We start from the raw sequence: 24,572 nt of genomic DNA, 5'->3' as shown, positions 1-24,572 counted from the left end.
ACAGCCTCCAGCAATGGCCTCTTGTTTTACTTCCTTCTCCACTTCTATGAAAAATCTCTTCCATGTCTACCATAACAATCCCTGACCAGTTTGTCTCGATCATATCCCTCCCCCCCATCTTCCTCCTATTCACGAGGCTCTGCAACTTACGTTCCCTCAATCTGTTCTCGTACTCCACATTCCAAAGACCACTGACCACCTTTTTGAATCTTCTCTGTACTCTTTCCAACATATCCTCGTCACCATGAAAACTCTGCGACCAAATCTGTGCATAATAATCCATATGAGGCCTGATCAAGGCCATATACAATGGAATTATAACCTTTATTTCTGCATGTCAGGGTTCTCTGCATCACTGCCATTATTCGATGCGATGTCTTCACAACTTGTGCAATATGACCCCTGAATTTCAGGTCCTTGTCCACCATCACTCCTAGATCTCTCAATTCCTCTACTTCTGTTAAAGTTTCCCCACCAAGTATATACTTGGCATCCCATCGTTGCTTACCAAATCTCAAAACCTTACACTTGGCAACATTGAACTGACAGTTCCACTTACCTGCCCATTCATGCAATCTATTCAAATCCTCTTGTAAGGTATTAACATGAGCTTAACTGTACATTGCTCTCCCCAGTTTTGCATCATCTGCAAACAGCTGGATATCGCTAGTTAAACCAAACCCAATATCATTAACATACAAATTGATCAACAACAATGGCCCCAAAACTGACCCCTGTGGCACACCACTGGTGACCTTTCTCTTTCGAGATACTGCATCCCCCATATACAACTTTCTGATACCTATCTGACAGCCAGTCACTGATCCAACACAGAAGTCTGTTATCTAATCCCATCTCCTTCAATTTAATTAACAGCAATTTAATTACATATATTATTGAATCATTCGTTTTTCTTTCTGTTTGTGAATTGAAGGATCTTTTCAGCAGAAGTAATAATATTTTTGATTTTACTCTGGATGTCAGTAAAGCTTTGGGCCTGGATGGTATTTCACCACGAGTTTTCAGAGAATGTGCTAGGGAACTGACAGTGCCTTTAACCTGGCTTTTCAATGAAAGTCTGGCTGCAGGAAAGGTGCCCAGGGAACGGAAGGAAGGTAAGATAGTGCCATTGCATAAGAGTGGTAACAGACTGGAAGTGCCTAATTATAGGCCAGTTTGTGTGTCATCAGTAGATGAGATCTTGGAGAAAGTAGTGAGGGACCGTATACAGCATTGGGCAGATGAGGGTAATGTTATCTGTGAGAGTCAACATGGATTTGTGAAAGAGCACCTTTTATAATAAAGTTACAAGAACATTAGCTGAGGGAAAGGCATATACTGCAATTTTCTTAGACTTAGTGAAGGCATTTGACAGAGTGCCATATGATAAGCTGATATTTAAGTTGCAGCACATGTCAGATTGGTCAACTGGATTCAGGATTGGTTGTCTGATAGGTATCAGAGAATTGTGTATGGTGGAGCAGTTTCAAGGAGGCAGAGGGTTACAAGTGGGGTCCCACAGGATTGCAAGGGAATATTCAGTTGTTTGCAGATGATGCAAAGCTGGGAAGGATTATTAGTAATAGTGCAGATGTGGTAGCCCTGCAAGAGGATTTAAATAAGCTCGATAGAGGGGCAAATGAATGGGGGTATCAGTTTAATGCAGCAAAATGTAAGGTCTTGAGGTTTGGGAAACATTGATGGGATGCTGCATTCTCTATGGGAGGAGTTATACTGGAGGAAGTAGGGGAGACAAGAGATCTGGGGTTGATGATTGATAGAAACCTGAAATTTAGGGAACATATTGCAAAGGTGGTGAAGGTAACACAGAGGATTGCTGCAATTATGAGAAGGACACTGACCTGCAGAGATAAAAGGGTTATCATTCCATTGTGTAAGTCTCTGATCGGACCACACTTAGACTATTGTTCTCAGATTTGGTCCCCAGGATTTGAAGGGGATAAATTAACTGTGGAAAGGATACAAAGATGGTTTCAGGACTGTACAAGGATAGTTATGAGGATCGGCTGAGGGAATGTGGACTGCAGAGTTTGGTGGATAGAAGAAGGAGAGATGATGTGATTGAGACTTTTAAACTGTTGAAAGGTGGTTACAGGGTTGATACTGGGGAGTTCTTTCGCTTGGTTGAACAGCGGGAAGGAGTGATGACGAGAGGCCATCCCTGGAAGTTACGAAAGGAAACTGTGAGCAAGAGGGTGAGGATTGGTTTCTTTGCATGGAGGGTGGTTGAACCGTGGAATGCATTGCCTGATGGAGTGGTGAGAGCGAGAACGGTCAATGAGTTTAAGAAGTGGTATGATAGACTTTGTGTTTCTTGGGGGTGACCTCCCCTCGATGAGTCTTGACAGACTTTATGTTCTTAGGAAGGACCTTCCACGAAGAGTCTTTTGACTCCATGGAGGCCTGAATATTAATAATAATAAAAAGTCATTCAAATTTATTTTCTTTGTTTTTCTTGGATATAGGAAGGTTTGAATATTGTATTTCTACTTCAGTTAACATTTCTCCACATGACAAAGTTTTAGCCTGACATCTGCTGTTATAAAGTAATGAACAGTATCTGCATCAGCTCTTCAATAAGTATGGACGTTTTTTATGCATGTCTTTTGCCTATCATTTATCATTACATAATCTATTTGATTGCTTACTTTTCCATCTGGGGAGAGAAGTTTATGAATATTTTTTTCTGGAGAAGTATGTACTACTAACTGCAAGCCCTCTAGAGGATGTAAAATTAATAGCTCTAATCCCATTGTCATTCTAATGCTATGCAGACTATCTGATCCAACTGTTGTTCTATATCTTATTTCTTTTCCTATTTTAGCATTAAAGTCACCCATGAACTAATTCTATACAGTGACCAGGTAAAGAATCCTATATCCTTTCTTGTTCCTCATAAAATTTATCTTTGACATCATCATCCTTATCTTCTGTTGGTACTTAAACATAGATAATTGCAACATCAAACAGACAACCAGAAATATAGATGCAACAGAGTTGGTTATCTACTGGTGTGAAATTTTCACACATGCTGCAGTTTACTGATTAGAATTCCATGCAGTATCCTGTCAAAGGCCTTAGCAAGGTCCAGCAGAATCACTGTAAACCCATTACCCTTATCCAGTTCAGCCGTCACTGTGTTATAAAACGTGAGCAAGTTACTGAGGCATGATCTACCCTTGACTAAACCATGCTCTCCCCCATACAGTATCCCATTTTCATCTATCCAATCCTGTATTTTTCTCTTGACTCTTTTCTCCAAGACCTTGACAATGATTCCTGATATGCTGATTGGTCAGTAATTTACAACAGCAGTCTTGGAACCTCTTTTATGCAGTGGAACTATTTTCCTCTCTTTCCACCCCCTTGGGACTAACCCAGACCCGAGACTCAAATTAAACAAAATGGTCAAGGGCACTGACAATTCTTTAGCCGCTTCACGTACAACACGAGCTGGTATACCATCCAATCCCACAGATGTATTCACTTTGAGGTTTTGTAAGAGATTATTCACCTCCACTTCATTCACCACAATTCCCATATAAGCTGTTGGTCCCTTCATTCCTCCAATATCAGCACCTGGATGATATACTCTTGCAAAGTGCTCACCCAGTAATTCCATTATATCAACTGATTCGGTTACCTCCCTACCATCGTAATTTTTTAAAATCATTCTGCCATATCCATTTTTTCTTTTACTTGCAACATATCAAAAAAACTGTTTGGGATTCTCTTTAGCCTGCATGGCTAATTTTCTTTCATAATCCGCTTTTGCTTTTCTTACCACTTGTTACCCTTCTGGCCTGCGCTTTATACTGTTCATGTGTTTGCAGGTCACCTTTCTCCTTAAATCCCCCCCCACACACACACACTTTTTTTTTTTTTTTTTTTTGCAGCTCATGCTTAATGGTGTTATTCATCCATTTAACCCCTAATTGAATTACTATTTGGACTCTAGGTTATACAGTCAGCCATTGCCTCCTGCAAACACTCCTTAACTACTTCCCATGCCGTATCAACATCCGGCCCTTGCAGTTTTACATGCCATGGCACTGAACCAAGCAATCTCCCAAGCTTGTCATACTTACCAGCCTGGTAATTCCACATGTACCCTGTCTTAATTGAAAATTCCACACATTTAGCCACCTCCCAGGTCAAGACCTATGATCACTCTCACCAATTGGTGGCAACGTGGTCATATTCCTTACAGCCAAATTCTCAGATGCAATTACTAGGTCAAGCACTCTCCGACTTCTAGTATTTTCCATTACATGCTGTCACAGATAGTTATCCCTTAATAACTGCATAAAATCCAATTATGTATGCAATCTCTCACTAGTTTCTTCAAAATCGTAACTACAGAAGAAAAACAAACTGGTATGTAGTTCGATGCTTCCATTCTACCACCTCTCTTATGCAATGGCACTGAAACTCTGGCTACTGGGCATGTTCCCAGTGGCTGACTTTCATTGAAGAACCAGGTCAACGAGCTCTCAGTTCCTTACATATAATGAAATCCCATCCAGTGCTACTGCTTTACTGACTGTTGGGGTACTTAGTACTTGAAATGCATTTTCCTCATGCACTTCCAATCCTTCACCCCTCCCCATCTCTCCAGGAATAAAATCTAATTTTCTAGGATGAAATATCCCAACAAAGTGATCATTAAACATTCCAATCATGTATTCAGTATTGGTCACTTGAACTCCATTTCTAATTCTGGAAACAAAGGCAATGCATACGTTGGATTATATGTTACATTATATTTGAATATATACAAGTAGCACATTCAATGAACAGTGCTATGTGGAAGATCAAAATATATGCTTTCAAAACCTGTTAGACAATTGTCTGAGGCTTACACGAAGAGAGGGTGCATTTATGTGAACTGCAGTACACTAGTGGTACAACAGCATACTGCAGTTGATTCCAAAAACTACATTATGGTGAGTGTGCCTGCTGCTGGTTATTGTAATAGAAAAAATTATAATGCAGAAAAGAATTTAGTAGAAAATTTATTAATAAATTCATTTTTTAGCCAAAGCTTTTCTGTAAAAAAAAGAAATACAGGTTTTAAAAATGCATGTTTCTATTTTGTAATTATCTACAAATACATTTAAGTGGTGTTATGTGCATGTTTCAGCAAACAGAATTGAAACTAACTTTGGTATAGGTTACACTCCACCACTTCTGACCACATAACAAAAAGAATTCCTTAGGATTTTCCTAGGACTGCAGTATCTCTTTTCATATTTCTGTCTTCCCTACTATAACAGATACTTGTGCAGAAAGGCTTAAGTGTTGCTCATTATCCATAATAAAGTTTAACGATATGACTAACACCAAAAGAAAAATATATATTTATCAAACTCACTAATAAGTCACTGGTTTTCTACCCAGCATCATCAGAGCACAATGAAACTGTGACAAACACAACTCTAAACCAAGTAATTCTAAAAAGAATATAAATTGTAACTGATAACTAATCTTCTTCTTTTACCACGAGTTATTCCCGCTTCCTATGCAGGGTCTGCATGTTACTTAGCTGTGACTTCTTGTTAGTACCACTCCCAACCAACCTGTTGCCTGGTCTGCTGCTAGGGGGGGGGGATATATTTTTTGACTGTAGTAGCATATGTTCATGGGGCCAGTTTGCAGGATGAAAAACGGCAGATAAACTGGCGGAAAAAACCTTACTGCCCGTGCCCAAAACTGGCTAACTTGGCTATGCCCAAGGAAGATTCTCAAGTTCCTCACATCTTTGAACCTGGGACACTCCTTCCCCAGGCATATGGTTGCGAAGCGCAAAGCCACTAGGCTAACTGCGCAGACTGTAACTGATAACTAATAAATATCCTTATATGACACCCCTCTATGGATCAGGTAACTACAAAGTTATTCAGAGAAATCCAGCTATTAGGTCATAAAATGTTTCTGTGGTTTGGCCTCATGGTCCAGACACATTAGATACATTTTTGGGGGACATATTAACACCTAACATCCTAAAATAAACTTCACCATAGAAAAGAAAGCAACAATAGTTTTCACCTTTTTAGTTATGCTAGTGACATGACTTCCTAATAGCTCATTACCCTTCTCTATCTACAGAAAACCCATCACACCAGCACCCTTCCCAACAGTATGGCATCCTCAAAACTTACTGAGCCAGGGCTATTTGTTCATATGACACAGCCACTGAAATTGAGCTTAGAGACCTTTGCAACACCTTTTTTGCCAATGATCACAGCAACCTTTTCATATGTTAAGGGTATATCAGAAAAAAGAAAATAGCCGAAGTTCTTTGAAATATGATCTCCATACCACTTTCAATCAACTAGCTACTTTTATTCATTCTCCTAGAGTGTGACTACTTCCTCTTGAACATCCAGGAGTGTATAAAGTTCCTTGTACCTATAAGTTAGTCTATCTTGAACAGACTAGTAGATCAATTAACATATGCCTTGAAGGATATAAAATTACATCCCAGATCATCTGTGTGGCAAGTTGGGATCATCTGATCCTATGTAAAGGAGTATCCAGTCAGCCAATCCTGACTTGCCATACAGATGGTCTGGGATGTAATTTTATGTCCTTCAAGGAAAAAAACTTCATTACATAATAGTCATTACAGGTCTGAGAGGCTATTCTTAAAATCAGCATCAGCTCCCAAGCACTCTCTCAATATCAAGTATGGTTGTATTAATTTACCAAAGATCTGGAGACTATTGTTTTAAGACCTAATAGCCAGAGTTCTGTGAATTAACTTTGTAGTTATGTGACCCATAGAGGGCACCACTTAAGGATATTGTCAGTTACAATTTAAATTGTTCCCACAATGGTTTGGTTTAGCGTTGTGTGGCTGTCACTGTGCTCTGATGATGGGTAGAAAACCAGTGAAATATTAGTGAGTTTAATAAATGTACAGGGTGGCCATAAAATAACTTTCCCTCTTTGGAGGCATCTGTAGCTAAAACCAATAAACGGAATGAAACCAAATTTTATATTGAGACTTTTGATGGGGAGATGATTTCTGTAAAAAAAAAGATTTAGTACCAAAAGTCGTCGATAGGGGAAATTTTAGCACTGGCAGAGCAGAAAACAAGCAGATAATTACATTAAAGGCAGATAAAATGGAATAACATTTTGCGGTGTAAGCGACAGCCGCGTCACTCATTCCAGCTGGATACGTGACGGGTTACAATGATAATAAATTCAAACTTCTTAATCATAGCTCTGTGCTACAGCTGACATAGGACCTGTATGCAGGTTACAAAGCCTTCTAAATTCCCGAAGGGACACTATGGCATTGCACTATTTAAGGTAAAACAACTTAACAAGTAAAGCACACTGAGGCAAGGTAGGATGCATACTGAGCACAATTTGTCAGTCATTTGAATAACTGCCTGAACGTTCCCAATCCCTTTTTAAATGGAATTGGTGGTGCTGCTGTCACGTACGCACAGTAAAATTTGCATAATCTTTTTTACCTGCATTTACTGCAAATATTTGACTGCTTTTGGCTCCACCAGTGCCAAAATTTCCCTACTGGCGACTTTTGGTACAAAATTTTTTTTCACGGAATTCATCTCCCCATGCCTTCAGAAGTCTCAATATAAAGTTTGGTCTCATTCCGTTTATTGGTTTTAGCTACAGATGCCCCCAAAGAGGGAAAGTTATTTTATGCCCACCCTGTACATGGGTGTGTGATCGCCAATACGTTACCCGTGATCTCCCTTGCCCGGCTCTGGCAAACAAAGTAGAGCTCAGTCTGCCTGAGCACTACTTCGTTCACAGCGGCCATGATTCCCGAGAGCTATAGGATATTCCCATCTTATGTGACCACTTTCATTAGTAGTATAGAAATAGAAAACATGATACAACATCAATAAAAAAAATGATTTTTAATTAGGAAAAGATTTGTGGAAAATTTTCTAGTGTTTTTCCCCTTTTTCTTTGCCCCCCCCCCCCCCGACAGACCACTGTTTGCAATGCACTAGGTAGCTTCCCCCCCCCCCCCCCAAAAAAATTGTTCACAATTACTAGATACCATTTGAAGATACTAGGAATTTCAGTTAACAATCCCTAACAAAATTACTGAAAAATATGCATTATATGATTTAGCAAGGTCATTTTGATGAGTTATTCTTGCTCTGGTGTTAAGTAACTTATAGAACAATGTGCTTTCCAGTCTTACCATAACTATTCATTTAGCTACAATTTAAAATTTTTATTTGAACTCCCATTAAAGTCTATCTTGCATTTCAGTACTGTGGGTGAATTGGCTAAGGGTAGATAATCTAGTGTTCCCTTATTCTGGAGACCTAACATTCTACTTTTTCCAAGCCACTTAAGCTTCCAATAGGTGGTGGTCTCACCAGTTTACAGTGGGATTCAAAATATAACTTGTTGGAGAGTGGTTATGATATCCATCAGGCCAATCAGGCTGCATTGTTGGTAATAATGCATTTGCTTTTTTTCTTCTTACCAGTTGTGCTGTGATCAATTATTGAAATAAAAATGACTTTGAAAGTTTAAATCTTGCTTACCACTACCAAAATGGACACAAATTTAGCAAAAGAATTAAATTTTTTACACTTAATTTAGCAAATTTTGCATTTCTCTGCATCTTTAAGAATATGCACATTATTGTCATTGGCATATATGCCAATGTCGTTTTTCCCCATCAATGTAGGGGAAGAAAATTTTTTTTTTCATAGCCAAGTGTATTTGAGTTCAGATTCCATTAGTTACTCTCTTCACTGATGATTTAAAATTATTTTACTTTTATTTCTCGAGTATTACTTATTTATATGATTCATGTTGTGCCAGTCACTAGTCATTCTAAATGCGTATTTAAACATGTGTTGGCTATATATGTTATTTCGAAGAATTAATTACCACAAGTAACAGAAAATACTTCATTCTCAGCAAATCAGAGTTAGCAAATCTCATACAGAGGTAGCAGGGTTTTCTTTCTCGGAAACTCGGGTTTTTCATCCTGCATACAGACAAATCAGCCCTTCAGAACATATGCAATTTACAGACAAAAAATACTAGCTCTGGTGGTGGGCAGTAGATGATTGGTAGTAGAGGTTCACTGTAGTAGTGGAGACAGAGAGTTGTACAATAGGTGTCTCCCCCCTGCGATGAGTCTTCAGACTTCTTGGAGGTGTCATGAATAATATCTTTTTCACTGGTTGTCCCTGACTTCAACTGAGTAGTCTCAAATTGTCTATTCTTTCAATATGTAGAAATCATTTCTTTCTATATTCATATTTGGGCCACTAATGAGCAAAATATATATAGAGCCTGTCAAGTCAACCCCACCTTCCTGTGATGTGACCTCTTCCAAAAGGATGCTTTAGCATGCACACACACACAAAACGAGCATTCCTGCTGCAAAAGGATATCTTCCTAGATGACATTCAATGCCTGATGAAACACACCCTTTTTAATGGGAGCCTGAAGTGGCAAAGGCCTCCAGAGTATGGGTTCTGCCATCACTCTCTCTCCAGTGTGATAACCTTCAATTATACCTCACACACAGCACTAATGTGCTATAGGTTCTTGTACCTCTCGTGTGTGGGATAAATATTAAAAAAAAAAAAAAAATCTCTCTCTATATATACACATATGTTGTGTTGTGCGGTTATAGCCTTTTTGGCTGTTTAGGGGCAACTATATATACACCACCATCTAGGGAAGTGACTATGAGCAAGGTAGTTTCCTGTTGCCTTCCTTGCCATACTATATCCTATGACTGTATCCTGTGTTATGGGACCGGTTTGCCTGCTTGCGGGATGAAAAACCCAAGATAAACTGGTGGAAAAAACCCTGCTGTCCATGCCTAAGACCATCTAACTTGGCTATAGCTTAGGAAGATCCTTCCCCAGGCATATGGTTGCAAAGCGCATAGCCACTAGGCTAACTGCATGGACATATATACATACATATACAGGGTGATAAAAATTAAAGTATTCCTGTTTATACATACATATACAGGGTGATAAAAATTAAAGTATTCCTGTTTAAGGCCTTGTGGAGTGCCATCCATTGATCCAAAAAAAAAAAAGTTCCAAAATTCATCACCAGGGGTGTAAACACCAAATGCATAGAATTTTCATATCACGGAACTCATCAGGTGCCAGGATGCTTAAAAAAAATAGACCTGAATTCCCTTCATTCTGATACCATCCACAGCGATGGCATTAACCTTGCCCCAATGTGCTTTGCTCATGAAGCTGTCTTACCTAAACAACTGCAATGCTGCTGGCACTCCATGAATTTCATTGCCTGAAAACAAATGTTTCACTATTTCCATTCTGTGATGAATGATAAGTCTTTGAAAAAACAGGATCAATGGGAGAGGTTGCAAAGCAATTAGTTCACAACAAGTTAATGAAGTTACTACTGCCGTTGTAGAATTTGCACCCGCAAGACTTTGAAAGTTGACTGACATTCGCTTTAACATTCCTTGCTCTAGTGGAGTTGCTTTATTTCGCATGATGATACAATGGCCGTGAGCCCTTTGGAGTTGGATGCTGTATGGCTGATTTTGTGAGGAGATGAGGTTAATGAATAGAGTGGGACTCCTGTGATGAGTCTTTTGATTCCATGGAGTACCCATATAAACAATATTTGCATTCCAAATTTTTTAGCAATTATATTTAAGGAAAATATCGATATCTAGAGTTCAACTTCACTTCTTGCTATGATTATTTGGTCATCTACAAACAACAGGGTTAATATCAAGTGTAGTTCCATGATCAAGTTTAAATGTTGATTTTTATATTTATTCTTCCATTTCTTTATTCCATCTATTAAATATACAAGGGAAAAAATACAATAATGTTAGACCTGGGAGTTAGTTATTTTACTATAATTTAATACCATTCTTGTATTCCCCCCCCCCATATTTTTAATAACAAGAGGCACCCATTCCAATTCAAGTTTGGACGATGAAATAAGGCTTCGGCACTTTCTTTAAATAAACATGAATTTATAGTGCCAACAATAGAGTAAGCAGGTTTCAGACCATAGGATATTGTGGTCTATATTTATTCCATCCATATTTTGCAAAGCTAGATTTTTCTACTGATGATATAAAACTGGTATTCTTGAATTCTTTTTTTCCACTGAACATCACAAGGAACTTGGTAGATGTCAGGAAGGGCAAGAGGGAAATGTTTATCTTTAGATAAACATTTCCCTCTTTTAGATGATACCATCATGATAGTTTGTTGACTGGAATAAATGTAGCCAGTAACTGTTTTTCTTAAGAATTCTAGAAATTGGTTCTCAAATACCAGATAAGTATAGGATAGGGACTCTTCATACTGTTTCCTTGTTATACGAGCTAGGAATATAGAAATCAAAAAGACGTTGTGTGATCCACTCAGAGAAGGGAAGTTTTATATACTGTTTGATGTTTAAAGGTTTCTTGATGTAGCAGTCACATCATAGAGCATAATAAAGTTTTGATAATTCCAAATCTGGCCCCACAACGAAGATACATTACCTGCCTTTCTAGCAAACATAAACTATGCATCCATGAATTAATTTTACTATGGAAAAAGAAAACAGACTATCCTTCTTAGACATCCTACTCCTCTGCTCATTGTTAGGTGAACCAATTACTGTCATTTATCAAAAGCCTACCTTCAATGGACACTATGTTCAACAGTAATCAGCTCACCATGCCTCTCAGAAGATTGGAATTATCAAAACTTTATTACAACATGCTCACATTATATGCTCTTGGTTACTGATTAGAAAAAAAAGAATTTTTTTTAAAATTATTTTGTATAGGCAGCACCCCCACTTAAAACTTCACGGGCTGCCACTGCTCTATGCCCCAACAACTACAACAAGAATTTTAAACATCAAATGATATATGAAACTCAATGGCTTCTCTAAGCAGACCACACGATATCCTTTTGATTCCTATATTTCTAGCTCAAATAACAAGGAAATAATATGTAGAGTACATATACAATACATTTCTGGCATCTTAGAATCAATTTCTAGAATTCTGTAGTAGTACAATCTAGTGACTATATTTATTCTAGTTAAACAAACTATTATGATGGTTCCAATCTTCTAAAGATAAATGTTCCCCTCTTGCTCTTCTCAACATCTACCAAGTTCCCTTGTGACTGTCACATTTTTTCTTTTGGACAAATTGTCTGGATGTTCAGTGGAAAAAAGAATTCAAAAACACCAGTCTTATATCATCAATAGGAAATCTAAGAAATCTGGCCTTACAAAACATAAAATAGATATACGCCACAATATCCTATGGTCTGAAACATCCTCACTCTACCACTGGCACTATAAATTTAAACGTTTATTTAAAGAAAGTGCCAAAACCTTACTTCATCATCCAAACTTGAATCGGCAGTCATTCCGATGACTCATTTTCTCACTATTAAAGCTATTGGATAGTCTTATTTTAATCGCATCATTAAAGTTTTAATTACTAACATAGTTAATAACTAATAACACATCTTTCAGTTATGTCTTTGCATTGTTTCATATAAATCATCACATGGCTCTCACTGTTTCACATCAATCTGTTGTTTACATTCTACTTTGTATTAAACCACTGTTTGCTACTGATGATGGCCTATAATTTTCAGGTTGAAATATATGGCCTTTGAATAAATATTATTCACTCCTTTCCTTGTGTTATCATGTGGATTGAAGAAACCATATGGAACAAGTATCTCTAAAAGAACAACAGTACTTTTGAACAATATAAAAATGAACATCGCAATGACAAAAAAAAAGTATGTAAGTTTAAAAGGAATCAAAGTGAAGCAGCTATGATTATTGAACTGTAGATTCAATTATTATTCAAATAAAAACTGAAAGAATTTGAAAACAAGATCCAGTGGCAAAATCTGAATAAAACACTGAAAACCAGGAGCAATGACAGAAGAATCAGAACTTCATTGTAGATTCAAGTTAGAGGCAGTCCCTGAAAAGAACAAATTGTGTGGAAAGTTACTGGCAAGTAAATCATCATGTGCTCTTAGAGAATATTATTATTAGTGACACCTCCATGGAGTCAACGACTCAGTGCAGGAGGTCCTCCATCACACTGTGACTTGAATGCATTCACTGTCTCCACACTGCCAGGTTATGCATTCCAGCTACCCACAGCTTTCCACACAAGAAACCTATTCCTCACCCCTTTGCTTACTTATACAACTTCCAGGGAGAGCCTCCTGTTTGCACCCACTCTATGAAAAATCTGATCACGTTAATCCAGTAATAACCCCTTACCAACTTATATGCCTTGGTCATGTCCCCCCCCCCCCCAATCCATCTATCCGCTAGACTCTGCAATTTGCATTCCCTCAATTTGTCTTCACATTCAACATTCCAGAAATCACCTTAGTCAATTGTTTCTGAACTCATTCCAACATGTTTTCATCCTTTTAAAAACCTGGTGACGAAATCTGTACACAGAAATTCATACATGGTCTGATTAAAGTCTTATACAATGGAATCATAACACCTACATGTCAGTGTTCTCCACATCATTGCCATACTGCACTGTGCTGTCCTCACACTTTTAGCAAAATGCCAGGCTCTTATCCACCTCCTTTAAGATATCCCCACCAATCTCATACTCTGCATCCCATCTGTGGTTCCCAAACTTGATTATTCAAGTCCACCTGGGAAGAGCTAGGATGAGTAGAATGGATACTATAGCTTTGCAGGTGGACTTGAATAGTCAGAAAATGAGAAATGACATCAGAATATTCTGTATGTCTGGAGTAATGCATGATTATATCAAAAGAACCAATAAATAATAAACTAAATATAACTGTTAACCAAAAGAAAATCAAACAGGTTCAGTCTTTTATATATATATTTTGGACAAATGTTTACAGATGGAGGAAATTCCCTTAAAGAAATAAAGAAGAATAGAGATGGTAAGAAAAGCCTTTAGACATTAACATAGACTAAAGAAAATGATTAATAAAATGCTATATCTGGTCAAGCCTTCTTTACAACAGTGAAACTTGGACTATCAATAAAGAAGCAGAGAAAAAATTAGAAGCTTTTGAAATGTGGACTATCAGAAGAATGTTGGAAATATCATGGACAGAGAAAATGAAAGATGAAGATGTTTTAAAGAAAGCAAAAATGAAAAGAAATAATGGAAATAATTAAAGAATGAAAACTTAAAACATTTTGGACATCTAACTAGACATTATTCAGAAATTATTAAAAGGGAAACTACTGGATGGAAAAAAAGGGAGAGGTAGATCCAGGAGAATGTGGTCTGAAGACATTAAAGACTGGACTAGCTTGAATTACCATAAATGTTCCAGAGCAGCAAAAGAAAGAAAAAAGTTCCATGACATGGTTGCCAACCTCCTTCTAGGAGATGACACTCGAAGATGAAGGGGTAATTACTTTTAAACTGTTAAATGATATGAGAATTGAGAAAATGAGAAATGCCATCAGGAGTGCATGTCATTACTGGAGACAGAAAAAGCTGTCAGATATCTGAAAAAAAAAAAAAAAAAAAACAGAACATGCAACAAAAATAACCAAACAAAAGTTCTCCAGTAGTTGCACTGCATAATTCATAAGTCCTGATCAGAAGGGAAAATTCCAGATAAGCAAAGCTCTCACAACCATCCATCTATAAATAGGGAGAGAAAATAAAGGCTTAAGATTTATGCAAGTGCTTACTTGAGAAGAGACTAAAAAAAAAAGTGGGAGAGAAACTTTAAGAACAAGTTGGATTTAGGCCAAATATGGGGATTGTCAGGATCAGATGCATTGTCAAGATAAATAGTCAAGAAATTATGGAAATATAAGGATTTGTGTGTTATTTGTCAATATGAAAATATCAAAGAAAAATTTGTTCATAATGTTGCAATTATAAGGGACAGAACAGTATGCAAAGCAACATATATATGTTATACATATTATGTTATACTTAATGGATCAAGGGTCAGCATTAAGTCCATTCCTGTTTAATATTGTGATGGAGGTGGCGACAGAGGAAATTCAGAGAAGACACACCTTGGATAATGTTGTATGCAGACGACATCTTGCTGTGTGCAGAATCAAGAGAGGAAGTGGCAGCTAAACTGCAAAGTTGGAGGAAAGTACTGGAAGAGAGAGAGGTATGAGACTGAACAGAGGTAAGGCTGAGTATATGTGTTGCAAAGTGGATGGCAGCCAGGAGACAGATCTGGAGCTGGAAGAAAAGGTCATCAGGAAGGTCAGTGATTTTAGATACTTAAGGTCAACAATGAAAGAGGATGGTGAGGCTGAAAAGGAAGTGGGATGCAGGATACAAGCAGGATGGAGGAACTGGAGAGAGAGAGAGAGAGAGAGAGAGATGGCTGGAGTGCTATGCGATAAGAGAGTGCCAATCATCTAAAAGGCAAAATCTATCGGACAGTAGTGAGACCAGCTATGACGTATGCTATGCAAACTGTGGCCCTGAGGAAAAATAACATCAGCAGTATGGAGGTAGTGGAGATGAGAATGCTTAGGTGGAGGTGCGGTGTGACCAGAAAGGACTGTTTGAGAAATGACTATGTGAGGGGAATGGTGAAAGTTACGATCTTAGGAGCGAAGATACAGAGGCAAGGTTGAGATGGTTTGGCCAAGTGATGTAGAGGAAGGACAAATATGTGGGAAGAAAGGTCATGGAGATGGATGTGCAGGGGAGGAGGAAGCACGGGCTGCCAAAGAAGAGAGGAGGGAGCTGGTGGAAGAGGATTTCAGGATGAAGAACTTGGATGTGGTTAGCCCAAGACAGGAGAATGTGGAGAAGACTCATCAAAAATAGCAACCTCACTTAAGTGGGACAAGCAGCAGAAGAAAAAGTGTGGTTAAGAGGATGGCTGAATGACAAATATCAAGAAGTGGTATATGGAGGATGTGAGCTTGCAAGATTCAAGGTAACTAGTGGTGTAGCACAAGGATCAGTTCTTGGTCTACTTTTATTCAATCTGTACATTAATGATATTGGAAAGGATATGACAGATGACATACAGCTATTTGCTGATGATACAAAGATAAGTGGGGTAATCAGGAATGCTACTGATATGCAATAGGACTTTTAGAATGATTTCAATAGGCTGGAATCGTGGGCATGAGTAAATGGCTATTAGTTCAACGTTAGTAAATGTAAAGTCATGCACTCTGGCATGATTAGATATCCAATGTCATATTATATTTGTGATTATGCTAAGAAGAAACTGATCACACTAGAGATCTTGGCATGTTAGCAGATAGTAAGTTGAAGTTCAGCGACCATGCAGCTAAGATTGCAAATAAAAACTCAAAAGATAATTGCAATGCTGAAACGAACGTTCACATGTAAAGATAAGAATGTTATTTTGCCTCTTTACAAGGCTTTGATAAGACCTCACTTCGACTATTGTGCACAGGCCTGGTCTCCTGGTTTCTGTTGTGATTCTGATATATTGGAGAGAGTACAAAGGAGAGTGTTAAAAATGATATCAGGATTGTGGAATACTGATTATGAAGACAGATTGAGAATTTGTAGACTGCAGACACTAGCAAACAGGAGAAAGAGGGATGATATGATTGAGACTTATAAACTGCTGAAAGAGTCATACAGGATTTCAATTGATGGAATTTTTCAGTTTATGGAGGATGGGGAAAGGACGAGAGGGCATCTTCGAAGCTGAGAATGAAGGCTTCTAAGAAGGGGATGAGGACTAGATTTTTCTCTCAGAGGGTATGCGTGATTGGAATGGATTGCCATTGGATGTTGTGAATGCAAGCAGTGTGAATGAATTCAAGAATAAGCATGATAGCTGGTGTGTGTGTGTGTAGTTTGTGGCCTCCCTCGATGAGTCTCTCTTAAGAATAATAGTATCAAAAAGAGATATTAAATTCATCAGGGCTCTTTGTAAATTCAATAAGTGCTTCAACAATTATTTGAAAATTATCAATCAAAAGACAAAACCATAGAAAACATCACATTCTCAATAGAGAGCCTACAAAATAATTTAGGAATGAATTTTAATAAACACGGTAAATTAAATATGGAAGCAGATAACAGAATATGCAAGACTGGTATGGGAAGATACCAGATGAATACATTTATATGGAAATCAGTCATACATATATATATATGAAAAGAAACATGCTGGCAATATACAAATTAATGTTAAAACCAATTTTAACATATGGATTAGAGAACTGAGTTTTTCTCAACATTGAAGAAGCACAATTGATGAAATAAGTGTGCCTTTGGTTCAAACTAGTGATAATCAGGCAGCAGCACCAAGTCTAAACTATTTTGAATAGGGAAGAAGCTCCATTGCCAGCTCTAATTTTTTTTCCCCTTGAAAACAAATTGCTATAGTGTATGTGGTCTCACATAATCGTGTTGGAGATGCATCTGATTGCTGACCGATACCTGGTAGCATTTGCAGAACAGCAAACATTCGCCCTAGTTAATATAAACAGATGACAATGAAGCCATGCTTTTTCTGGAATGAGCTTAAGGTGAAATGTCTTGCATAACTATATCAAATGCATATCTCTGTGTTCATGAATCAACCTGCAGGGATTGAAAATGCTGTTTCGTTTAGGTTGAACTACTGAATGTGTGTGGTTGTCAAGATAGTTCACTATGAATAGCATGCAACAATTTCTTTCATGAAATATATCTTGAGAACTGGTGAGCAGATCTCTAGATATTGGTGTGATGTGCTTGCATATCAGTTAATGCAGAACATTTCAATAATTTCTAATGATCTAACCATGCTAACCAGGATGTCCACAGTTTTTCTTATTGAACTAAGATCTGCTGCCAATCTATATGTACACTGTTTAGGAAGAAGTCAACAGATGCCATAGTGTGAGGAACAAATAGCCATGACACCCACCTCAATAAGATGTAAGACCTCCTTTCACTGTGATGACGGCAGTAGTCCTACAGGCATATTTTCCACAAGTACATGATAGCAATGAATGGAAATTTTGGACCATTCTACCTGTAGGCATGTAATGAGGTCCTGGACAGTAAGACTGAACATCCCACAGATGTTCAATAGGGTTAAGATCAGGGCTCTGTGGAGGCCAGTCAGGTGTGGTGGTGATGATGTTCATGTCCACAAACGATGCAGCTACATCAGCAGCCTTATGACACAGTCACTGTCTTATTGAAAGAGACAATGGTCAATTCTATAGACACATCAAGTAGGAAGCATTGCATTGTCCAGAATGTTCAGATTCCTCTCAAAGTTCAATGTTCGTGGCACCTTAAACAAAGGTCTGAGGCTAAACCAAGAAAACAGGACCATGCCATCACACCACCACTTCCAAATTTCATAGTTGGGATTACACACTCTGATAGGAGACATTCGCTGGGCATCCATTCATCTGCTCGCCAGAGTGTGTAGCATGATTTGTCGCTTCATAACAGCTTTCATGCCCACTGTACACGCTCCTTGCATACTGTGGTCCTACTGTGAAATCACACCACTCTTATTGGAAATAAAGTAAGGATTCCAGATTATCTGGTTCCTCAGCCTATCCACAATACTAATATTAACATATAGAGGTTTACAATCTTTTGTGGTGAGATTCTCATAAAAATTAAATGAAATATAAAACTTCATTTAAAAATTTTATGGAATTTACAACCGTGTTAAAAAATTTTTAACATGGTTGTAAATTCCATAAAATTTTTAAATGAATGCTGATCACTGTGTAACACCAAAAGAAAAGAAATATAAAACTGTCTCTGGACTGACTTCTGAAAACCCATGTTGCAAGTCTGTCCTGAATGTTTTTGTGCATATTTATGTTAATGTCCAGTTGATGCCCGAAACTCTGCAATCAACATGTCAGCCAACACATGGTGGTTTTTACATATTATTCTTTGTAGTATCCCAGGTCAACAATTTGCCAAACAGATAAGACTGCAACTATCACAATGCCTCTTTCAAACTCCATGAGTTCTCTTCTCGCAGCTATTTCATTTGGATACAGTCGCACTGACTTGGAAGCATCATATTCTTTGAATTTATACCAGCTACAAACATGTGATTCGTTACATGGCATGATGCACCTTGCATCATGGGGGGGAGGGTGTCCACTGACTTATTTCCAATCAGTATTGGTGTGTGTGCTTCAGTAACTTCATTTCAATAGTTTGATGCAGTCTTTCAACTGCAAATAGCTATCCAGAACAAAGCTGGTTTGTGAATGATGTTACCAGTCCTGAGTTGTTGTTTTTTAATAAAGTTCTCTTCTTTATAGTATTCTGACCTTTCAATCTGAAGACAATTTAGATATATTCATAATATCATAAGATAGATATAATTAAAAAATTACTTTATTATGACAGAAAAAAATTAGATTAGAATACGATATTGAAAGTATATTTTTCACTTGGTTAGAGTCTAATAAATTTAGTTTAATCCTTTATCCAAGTGTGAGCAAACAAAGTTTGCGCCTGAAAGTATCTTCAGGACTGGGGTAAGGTGGTACAACACCAGGACACTCCTTGCAAAGGTGGAGCAAGCTACCAACACTCTTATCTCAGTATCTCCCATAATGCAAAACACATCTCCTTGCAGATATGTCTAACGTTATGCATTAAGGGAAGGGCCAAAACCCAGACTAGTTTCGACCTTTATTGAGGTCCCTTCAGTGGGAGCTAGGCCTAAGTAGAGATACCAGGCAGAAGCATTAGCTGGTCATCTCTACCTATAGGAGTTGCCAAATGGTGTGCCACCCTTTTTTAATAAATTACTCTGGATTTAGAGAAAGATGTTGAAAGTTTATTTTTCACTTGGTTAGAGTATAATAAATTTAGTTTAATCCTTTATCCAAGTGTGAGCAAACAAAGTTTGCGCCTGAAAGTATCTTCAGGACTGGGGTAAAGGGTTCTGCCTGGTATCTCTACTTAGGCCTGGCTCCCACTGAAGAGACCTCAATAAAGGTCGAAACTAGTCTGGGTTGTGGCCCTTCCCTTAATGCATAACATTAGACATATCCGTAAGGAGATGTTTTGCATTATGGGAGATACTGAGATAGGAGTGTTGGTAGCTTGCTCCGCCTTTGCAAGGAGTGCCCTGGTGTTGTACCACCTTACCCCAGTCCTGAAGATACTTTCAGGTGCAAACTTTGTTTGCTCACACTTGGACAAAGGATTAAACTAAATTTATTAGACTCTAACCAAGTGAAAAATAAACTTTCAAGGAGATGTTTTGCATTATGGGAGATACTGAGATAGGAGTGTTGGTAGCTTGCTCCGCCTTTGCAAGGAGTGCCCTGGTGTTGTACCACCTTACCCCAGTCCTGAAGATACTTTCAGGTGCAAACTTTGTTTGCTCACACTTGGATAAAGGATTAAACTAAATTTATTAGACTCTAACCAAGTGAAAAATAAACTTTCAACATCTTTCTCTAAATCCAGAGTAATTTATTAAAAAAGGGTGGCACACCATTTGGCAACTCCTATAGGTAGAGATGACCTGCTAATGCTTCTGCCTGGTATCTCTACTTAGGCCTGGCTCCCACTGAAGAGACCTCAATAAAGGTCGAAACTAGTCTGGGTTGTGGCCCTTCCCTTAATGCATAACATTAGACATATCTGCAAGGAGATGTGTTTTGCATTATTGGAGATACTGAGATAGGAGTGTTGGTAGCTTGCTCCACCTTTGCAAGGAGTGCCCTGGTGTTGTACCACCTTACCCCAGTCCTGAAGATACTTTCATACTTTCAGGCGCAAACTTTGTTTGCTCACACTTGGATAAAGGATTAAACTAAATTTATTATAGAATACGATAATAAAAAAATTCTGGAAAACTTCAGTCGCCTTGTATATTTAGCAAAAGTTTGGTGTACTTTGATTTGAACCAAGAGGTTGTCAGTTCGGATCCCACCATGGGTACATATGTGTGTGAATGTCTTTATGTGAAAGATGAATTTCATCACATGATACGAAACCACATCACTCTTATTGGAAATAAAGCAAGGATTCCAGATTATCTGGTCCTCAGCCTATCCACCTCTATTAATATTAACACATTATAGAGGTTTACAACCTTTTGTGGTGGGATTCTCATAAAAATAAAATGAAATAGAAAACTGTTTCTGGACTTCTGTTAAAATCTGACACAAAATTATAGTGAAAAAAATTGATATTTATAACAAACTTGGTGTAACATATAACTGGTGAACTATACTAGCCATTAAACATCTAGTTGGCTTATGTGGTAATTAATAACATTCTTATATGTACAACTGAAAGATCTTTTTTATTACAAAACTTTTATATTACTGAAAACTTTCCAGAGTTTATTTAAAAAATTTATTAATCATTTAGTCATGAAATGGACATTTTTTTCCCATTCAGAATCAATTGCTTATTCTTTTTTGTAAAAGTATGTTATTACAATGAGTGCATATTACATTTTTTTTTTTTTTTTTTTTTACATTCAACCAAATTTTTTACTTAAGATGTGTATTTTAAATATAAAATGATGATGTTTGCTGATACAAAAATTAAAACTTTATTCAAAAAATTTATATTTCACTGTAAAACTATGCAGCAGGAACAAATTTCATTTCTCTGTACAACATTGGCACTTAAATTCCAAAATAACTTACACAAGAGAACATATTCACTATTGTAGAAAACATTTTACTACATATTCAAATATGCAGTGAAATAAATTTCAATGATGTCTTAAAAAGTAGCTGTTATTAAACATTTCTTCGAAGTACACAAAGAGTAACATGTTCAGTAACATTCACTGTATTGTTTTAATTAAAATCAAGAACAGCACTTGAAAATTCCTAACAGCCATAAAAATAAAGTATAAAAAAATTATTTTAACTGTGTTGTTGCACTGAATCACAAGCTATCACATTTTATTCCCTGGCAATGAAGAAATCCCATTTATCAAAGCAAACACTGTACAAAAAGACGGACATTCCAGCAAAGACTCTGCCCTGACTATTACCAGCAATGGAATGTTATGCTCTAATTTGAAGAGCTATATTATATAATATAAGGATGATTTTTACGAATCTATATGCTGTTATAGAAATGTTTATCACTAGCACCAAAAAACTAGGCTTCAACTTTATGTACATCTTTGACTAGACCATTGGGCCTACTATGCCCATTTGAAGTTTTAAATGATAGAGGAAGCCTCCTTGATTCAAAAAGTGTTTCTGATTCAGACTCTGATGTCATTAAACTGCTCTTCTGTGACTTACCTAAAAAAAAAAAAAGGGGGGGGAGTTAAGTTAAGTCTTATTTTACATTAAACATATCTAAATAAAACTATCTATGCTACAATAGCTAGACTCAGCAATAAATCCTTTTATTATATACACTTACAAAATTCTGAACTTATGCTGATTTCAAAGATCGGAGTATTCCAATGAGACAGTCATTGGAAAACAGACTGTAATGAAGATTGTTATATTTATGCTAGAGATAGAAATCAGACAACAGAAAACATTGTCATTTCATGCATACTACTTGTTATATGGAATGAACACCAATTATGTCTATCTCATGTGATTTATCCTTATAATGCCAACACCAGATCAATGTTGGTCAAACAAGCACAGTAGATACAGAAGATTATCCAAGTTGCAGGGCTGAATTAGTGAACGATTCTCTTTGTAGTGTTTTAACTATATGTGTCTTTAACTTCTGGATGTCGAGAGATATCCAAACATTTACCTACAAAGTATCTTGTGTGAAAGAACAGCCCAAGATCCAAAACAGCCTTAAGACTTGAAATCTTGTGAGACAGCTGAAGCCTAGAGTTAACATAAATTTAGTTTAATCCTTTATCCAAGTGTGAGCAAACAAAGTTTGCACCTGAAAATATCTTCAGGACTGAGGTAAGGTAGTAACAACACCAGGCAACTCTCAGCAAAGATGGATCAAGCTCTCAACTCCTTGTCTCAGTATCTCCCATAATGCACAGCACATCTCCTTGCAGAAGAGCTATGCATTAAGGGAGGGGAGCACTACCCATACTCGTTTCGACCTTTATTGAGGTCTCGTCAGTGGGAGCCGAAACCGGTATGGGTAGTGCTCCCCCCTTAATGCATAGCAGTATACATGTCCGCAAGGAGATGTGCTGTGCATTATGGGAGATACTGAGACAAGGAGTTGAGAGCTTGATCCACCTTTGCTGCAAGTTGCCCGGTGTTGTACAACCTTACTCCAGTCTTGAAGATATTTTCAGGTGCAAACTTTGTTTGCTCACACTTGGATAAAGGATTAAACTAAATTTATTATAGTCTAACCAAGTGAAAAATAAACTTTCAACCTAGAGTTAACAGTTTCAGGATTTAATTATCACATACAAAGTTAGATATTTGCATTATTCCTAACCCTCGTTTTGAGTTTAAACATAATTAGAAAACCACAAGCAGAAAAATAAACATTTATTAGATTAGTTGATATTCTGCTGGATTTCAAAACTAGCATGTTTGAAAAATTATACTTACCAGCTATATAACACAAGGTAGCAAGACTCATAATGGAGTTGCAACTAATTGAAACAACAAGGACTGGAGGTCTCAGAAGACATTCGCTGAATATCTTCTGAGACCTACAATCTTAGACCTAAGTTAAGAATAGGGTTGTTACAATAAACTGTTTTCCCACATTTTGGGTAACCAGATGCAGCTGCAGACTCAAAACACAGCATTTTGGATTTTGTATACAGAATAATCATTTTCTATTTAATTCTGCACAGAGTATCCAGAGAGTAATTATTCTCCCTGTTCTCTCAAAGCAGACAAATTTGCAGGCACAAGATATCTTGATAATCATCTTTCCAAGGACAGATAATGCTTATTAGTGTGAAGTTTGGTTTAACATTGCTACTAGCTGTAGTGGATCAAATATACCTTATGATTTTTCTAGGATAAAAATACGAACAATTTAAAAAAAAAAAAAAAAATCAATTAATTACTCCGATTCCACATTTAATCCCTTACTATACTAGTAGCCATTAATGGATTATTTGCAACAGAATAGCATATAATCTGTTAATGCCATAACCTTTGAGACTACCTGACATTTTTGTATTAAGAAATGTCAGTGAATATATTTTAACATATCTTCTGTCCACATGGTTAGCTTAGTGGCTTTGCGCTTCGCAACCATGTCTGGAGAAGGAGTGTCCTTGGTTCCATTTCTGTCAGCGACATGAGGAGCTTAAAGATCTTCCTCAGCCATAGCCAAGTTAGCCAGTCTTGGGCATGGACAGCAGGGTTTTTTCCCACCAGTTTATCTGGGATTTTTCATCCCGCAAACAGGCAAACCGGGGTCCTGTGAACACACAGAGATTACAGTCAGGAATACTGACCTGGCCATAAGTCTGATTCGTCAGCTATGCTGGTTCCGGAGCCCAGATAAAATGGGGGGGGGGGGAAAGACTGAGATGGTGCTGTACATTCTCACAAAGGGAACTCATGGTCGCTGTATCATCATACGATAATCAATCAATTTAACATATCTTCTATACATTTTTTTTTTGTTGTTG

The 24,572-nt window shown here is 37.4% G+C and overlaps 1 protein-coding gene across 3 annotated transcripts in view; it reads right to left on the bottom strand.

The window, feature by feature from the left end:
* Nucleotides 1-21,347: 21,347 nt before the first annotated feature.
* The window catches only part of LOC150092634 (dyslexia-associated protein KIAA0319-like protein), a 511,769-nt gene continuing 508,544 nt past the window's right edge, over nt 21,348-24,572 (bottom strand). For all 3 annotated transcript variants that reach the window (XM_090414369.1, XM_090414371.1, XM_090414370.1), the window contains one exon: nt 21,348-22,275. In XM_090414369.1, the coding sequence (XP_090270495.1) occupies nt 22,127-22,275 (149 nt within the window). In that variant the 3' untranslated portion in view covers nt 21,348-22,126. The remainder of the gene's footprint in view (nt 22,276-24,572) is intronic.

The sequence above is a fragment of the Typopeltis vanoorti genome, chromosome 25, assembly GCF_054136105.1.
Source record: "Typopeltis vanoorti isolate ZY-2024b chromosome 25, IOZ_Tvanoo_1.0, whole genome shotgun sequence".
Classification (NCBI taxonomy): domain Eukaryota; kingdom Metazoa; phylum Arthropoda; class Arachnida; order Uropygi; family Thelyphonidae; genus Typopeltis; species Typopeltis vanoorti.
Note: the sequence above shows the minus strand (reverse complement) of the source record. Positions and strands in the feature narration are given on the sequence as shown.